This window comes from Sodiomyces alcalophilus, assembly GCF_042370955.1.
Source record: "Sodiomyces alcalophilus JCM 7366 unplaced genomic scaffold ACRALscaffold_1, whole genome shotgun sequence".
Classification (NCBI taxonomy): domain Eukaryota; kingdom Fungi; phylum Ascomycota; class Sordariomycetes; order Glomerellales; family Plectosphaerellaceae; genus Sodiomyces; species Sodiomyces alcalophilus.
This window is the reverse complement of record NW_027263532.1, coordinates 8,848,996-8,854,861: the sequence shown is the minus strand read 5'-3', so window position 1 is coordinate 8,854,861 and position 5,866 is coordinate 8,848,996. Positions and strand designations below refer to the sequence as shown.

General features: G+C 45.9%; 2 protein-coding genes across 2 annotated transcripts; one reads left to right on the top strand and one right to left on the bottom strand.

Annotated features, from left to right (window-relative positions):
• Positions 1-721: 721 nt before the first annotated feature.
• ACRALDRAFT_204925 (uncharacterized protein) lies at positions 722-3,650 on the bottom strand (the record flags this gene model as incomplete). The annotated part of the gene is made up of 5 exons (XM_071021566.1): positions 722-751; positions 784-828; positions 908-947; positions 3,524-3,601; positions 3,634-3,650. 5 exons carry the CDS (start codon positions 3,648-3,650, stop codon positions 722-724), a joined length of 210 nt encoding a protein of 69 aa, XP_070880244.1.
• A 48-nt stretch (positions 3,651-3,698) lies between these two features.
• On the top strand, positions 3,699-5,511 carry ACRALDRAFT_2039670 (uncharacterized protein; the record flags this gene model as incomplete). Its single annotated transcript, XM_071020978.1, has 4 exons — positions 3,699-3,716; positions 3,832-4,501; positions 4,597-5,319; positions 5,384-5,511. 4 exons carry the CDS (start codon positions 3,699-3,701, stop codon positions 5,509-5,511), a joined length of 1,539 nt encoding a protein of 512 aa, XP_070880243.1.
• Between the last annotated feature and the right edge of the window lie 355 nt (positions 5,512-5,866).

The window sequence follows — 5,866 nt, the reverse complement described above, 5'->3', positions numbered from 1 at the left end:
TTGCTTTATCAACAACAGAAGCCGAATATATGGCTCTGACCGAGGCTATAAAAGAAGGAATCTATATACATAATCTATATACTAAACTCATAGATAACCTTAATATAAGATTTAGTAACAATAAACCGAGGATTCCTACTATTCTTATAGACAGCGAGAGCGCTAAAAAGGTCGCTAAAAACCCGGAATTTCCTAAAAGAGTAAAGCATATCCATAGACAGTTTCACTTCTATAGACAATAACTATAGGAAAATAATATAAAGGTAGTATATATAAGTACTAAATACAATATATCCGATATAATAACTAAAGAGCTACTAAAAGAGACTTATAATACACTCTGCGGTTATATAAACCTAGGTTATAAAGACGATACACTACCCGAATATAACCTACCACCTTATAAAGAAATAAAAGAACTTAAATACTAGGTTTTTTTACTTATAGACAGGTTTTCCTAGGATAAAAAGTGTTTTTTAACTTTTTCCCTACACTATAACAAAGATAGAGGTTTTCTTTTTTGTTTTTCTTTCCTCGCCCTAAAAATATATAGACTATGAAATAACTAGCTAAGCTGCACCTATTATATAGGAGTCAGTTTACGGGGGGGTGTTAGTACTATACCCAGAAAATAAATATATCTATATACGGTATAATACGATATACAAAACGTCCTATAAGTTAGGGACTTCCTAAGTCCCCCAGGGACTTCCTAAGTCCTCTAGGGTTCTCCCGAGTCACCCAGGGACTTCTTGAGTCCTCCAGGGTCCTCCCGAGTCCCACAGGGAGTTCCTGAGTCCTCCAGGGTCCTCCCGAGTCCCCCAGGGACTTCCTGAGTCCTCCAGTGTCCTCCCGAGTCCCCTGGGACCCTAGGTAGACCCACGGACCTTTAGGTAGGCCCATGGACCTCCAGGTAGGCCCACGGACCTTCAGGTGGACCCATAGACCTTCAGGTGGACCCACGGACCTTCAGGACCTTCGGAGAAACCCACGGACCCTTACCTATACTTCGAGGGTCTAGATACTAAATCAGTAGCTTGAATAAACCGTAGGAAAGGGTTATATATACCAGGCTGCCCGCCTCCCTCTTCCTTTCCTTTCTCTCTCTCTGTATCTTACTTCTGCAGTCTTTATAGTCTTCTACAATTCAAACTGCCTCTTTTCCTCTAGATCTTCCTCTTCCGTTACATCTCTTCGTGACCGTTGTAAAATATTCACTAAGAACGGGTAGATACTAGCTATCGTCACTTAGGGTCCGTATAGTACCGTCGTACCTATCCCTATTACTAAGTTCGCTACAGACTTTATTAACGCCTATATTATCGGTAATAATATATAGCACACAGCTAACTTACTATTCCTCGTCGCTATATAGCGATTAAAGAACTATATCTAAATCGCTAAGCTAGAGGATAATAGCCGTTTAGACGAGGCGAAGCGTAATACTATAGCTAGCCGACTAACTAATAATATCTAACTCACGATAAACACTATCCACTATGCCGCGGTTATTAGCGACCACTATAAAGCTAATAGCCGTAAGGGCCTGCTCTCTTTATACGACCTAATCGGTATAGAGCTTAAGAAACGCCGCGAGGAACTCTAGCTCGAAGATATAGCGAATATCCTAGAGCTACCCACGCAGGATTAGGGCCTGCCTAATATAAAGCCTAATACGCTAGAGATCGAGGTTCTATAATAAGGGAGCACTAGAGGGATCTGGCTCGCTTACCTTGAGGTTTTTCTTATTTCCTTTTATTTATATTAAGTCCTAGGTTATTAATTATATAACGGAGGGACGGGCGGCTAAGCATAGTTACTAGCGCTATAGACAGAGCCTAACGGCGTTAGGAGTCGCGCTATAGGGCGCTATTATATACTATAGTTTTCTTTATATATATATATTTAGCCTTAGCTAAAATAAATAATTCCGACTATGTCTATAACTTATTACTAGTATAATAATCGGCTATGCCGGGTCCAAATTAGATAATATAGACTATATACTAAGGGAAGCCCGCGGGACGCAGGGCTTTATCTCTCCCGGGGTATATACTACGCACTATTATCCGGTATTATACCAGGATCCAAAACTATACGGCTCCGGATTAGTGCTAGCATTATACGGGCACTAAACTCGTATAGCACTAGATTAGTACTAGCCCTATACTAGCACTAAACCAGTATCGCCCTAGGCCGGTGCTAGCACCGTCCTAGCACTATACCTAGTATAGCGCCTAGTCTTAGATAGTCCGAGGTTCCCTAGTAGATATATAGAGCAGGAACCTCGCCCTCTTATTTAAAGAGTCTATCCTATTGATATATTATTTATTATACGCTAAGGTTGCCTTACTAAATTCCTGTTATAGGTCCTATAGTACTAGCTGGCCAGAGATATATACGGTTAGTATATGTTAAGGCGGGTAAGATATAGATTAAGGGGGGGGATATACGTCTTTTTTTTTAAGACCCGGGTCGGTATAGCTTTATAGGCTCCCGTAATTATTCTAAGGCACTTATTCTAGGCCGAAGTAAGGGCCGCGGCAAGGCCACTATAGGGCCTATCGGTGATTCTATAAAAGGTGGAGGCGTAATAGGAGATAGCTAGACAGATCACGGCGATATAAAGGCGTCGGGCGTCGGTAAAGCTATAGCTCTAGGCTACTATAGGGAGCCTAGTTAGGGTATAGTTGTATATTACTAGTTTCCTCTAGATCACTTTTCTATATTATATAAATTTTAGCTTCCGGTCTAGCTATACTCTAAGGAACCTAGTCTTTGTTAAGGGCGGGACCGGCACAGTGCTAAGGTGGATAGGCGTTCGGGGGAGAGAAGGGGGGGGGGGGGGGGGGGGAGGGGGCAAGATTTCGCGAAGGGGATAAACACGTATTTTAAGGGCTTAAATTAAAGGCTACTCGCAAGAAACCACGCCTTGTATATTCGATGGAAGGCGGACGACGACTTTAGACGTCCTTTACTCTTCTTAGAGATCGCCTAGACGTTAAATAGTAATAATATTATTATTATATAAATTAGCTATAGTACTTAGGGACGTTTAGCGTCACGTTATTGTCCTATATAGACCCACTTATTACGGTCGGCATAGTAGGACTTACGGTCGTTTAAGTTGAGCCTTTAATATTTATGCTTAAAATGCCTAGATTTTTATATTATTTTAAGCTTTAATTCGACTATAACTATTAGGATTAATCCTATAGTTCTAGAGGTGTGTATTAGACATTTATGCCTAAGGTCCCCGATAAGGCCGTTAGGCTATAATCGAGGACACGTTATATACTGGGCTGGATACGGAGGTACCTCTAGAGGATATACTACAGTGCTTTTACCCCTCTTTTGCCTATATATTTAACATCGTAGACTCGTACTCTTTTATAGTCTGCAATAAATATAAGTCACTCTTCGTACGATATTCGTGTTCTGACATATATACTTAATATTAAGCAGAACTATATCACTATATATATCACGAATAAGCCAGGAACGCGCCGAAGCCGCCGGCCACTTCCAAGCACGCCTGGAATCAAAACGTCTGAGCTTGCTGAGATAAATGAAATCATCGAACGGGGCCGAACAGGCTCTTCTCCCAACAGTTGTTAACACGCTTTCCCCGACTTCCCGTTCTTATACATGGCCACACCACGCAATCCGCCCCTCTCTCAGCTATCCTCTATTTAAACATGGCTTCAGGACTTAATGTACGGCCTACCCTACCCCAGAACTGATGCTACACATGTCCCTATTTGATCCCGGTGTTTCCCCATGGGCTTCTTTCTTAATCCGTTGCTTAGTCGCTCACGAAGACGCTGCTAGGATCCCAAGCTTCTGTATGCCATCGATCACGTCCAAGCATATCATATCAGCAACGGCCAGGAGGTGCCTCTGAACCCTGCTGGGGCTCGGACCCTATCTCTTCTCATGGTACCGGTCTCTTCACCTTTCGCCGATATCTCGGGTGTGGGCACTCTCCCAGAGGACTTCTATCTACACCTTCATTTACCGCCGGAACTTGACCTTCCTCTTCCAGCCACTACGCAGGTATATCACCAACCGCCATCCAGCTATCTTATACCCAGGTGGGACTTGGCGCCTGATAGCTGCGCATTTACCCGCATCGAGTTCCCCAGGGCCGGCAGCAGAAAACGCCGGCAAGATGATGTTGACACGTTCGAGACCATACTCGCCCAATGCACCGCATTTCTTGAACGTACGCCTGCACCCATCGAGTCCGGTGCCGTACTCACTTCCACCGCTAACGCCACGTCATCTACCCCATACCCCGCCAAGTCCTCCGGCAAGTCAGAAAAGCTTCCTGCTTACAATCCGGCAACCTTCCAACCAGGAGAGCGTTATGCCCAGGGCAGCCGCAGCTCGAATACTGGAGGCAAGATAGTTCTCGTCGACGAGGAAGATGGCAGTGTCATTGGCGAGTTGACCGATGGGTATCAGCTGGATGATAGCAGCATCAAGCCTGGCTCCAAAGGTACTAATTGCTTATCCCATCTCTCTGCTCCACACCCCAACTGTTAGTCATAGGAGATCATTGTAACCGTTGTCTAACATGACGAGTGTGCCCAGAACCGGTCGAAATCGCCTTGCCCACTGACAACAACCAAGCTGTCAGGGTACAGCCAGCGTCTCGGGAGTACATGGATATGGTCATGCATCCGGCTTACAAGAAGTCTTTCCTCGTGAGCAACGCATGCAAAGCCTCGAGACTCATCGTCACCTCGTCCGACATTATTGCCAAGGGTTTACAAAGTGGAGCCGAGGTTTTCACTCACAAGACCAAGTCAGCAGCGAATCCTGTGATTTTCACTCCCGCGACACAGGAGCACATTCGTCGCATCAATCGTTTTTCCTGCAAGGCTGCAGATATCTCAGCAACCACGGTTGGTCGGATCAACAGAGTTGCGCAGAATGTTGGCGCATCGTTTGTGGGTAAGGACAATGGGGAGGGAAGTGGTTTCGACAGGGATGGCAACCCCGTCGAGTCGTACGAGCCTGGTCTGCTCAACCGGAGCTTGATGGCGTTTAACACAGTTGTAGACGGCATCGAGCTCGCCGGGCGGCACCTCCTGGGGGGCACCACCGCGAGCGTCTCTCAGATGATAGAGCATCGTTGGGGACCCGAGGCTGGCCAAGTGTCTAGAAGTATCGGCGGCGGCTTAAAAAACGTTGGGCTCGTCTACATCGACGTTACCGGCGTTTCCCGGCGGGCCGTACTCAAGAGTGTTGCGAAGGGGATGGTTGTGGGCAAAGTCGCCAACGGTGGTCACATCATCGTCGGGGCAGGGGATGGTGGATACGTACCCCAGCCTCTTTTGGAGGATAAGGATGGCAGCAAGAGCGACCCTTCAGGCAGCCTTACGGCACAGGGAGAAGCCGGAGACACTCAGAGCCGAGGACATGCCGTCCCTAGCCCACGTCGGCATCTGGCTTGACCTGAATGGCCTGGAGCTCAGGCGTGAGTACTTCACATTGGGGTCATGAGGATGGATGAACGGATGGTTGCAAGGAGCGGGGATAATCTTAGAGGCCCGTTATTCCGACTATACCACTTGGTTATTCCGACTATAGTTCCAATCAGACCCAATCTTCCTACTACCTTATCGATCTACTTCGTATATCTTCAATCTTTATCGTTAATCTACGTCGTTAATCTACGTCGTTAATCTACGTCGTTAATCTACGTCGTTAATCTACGTCGTTAATCTACGTCGTCAATCTATATCGTTAATCTACGTCGTTAATCTACGTCGTTAATCTACGGAATAGGAGGCGGCGTGTTCGTTATCTTATTATAGGAATAAGATAGCCTTGGGCGTGGGCGTGGGCGTAGGCGTGG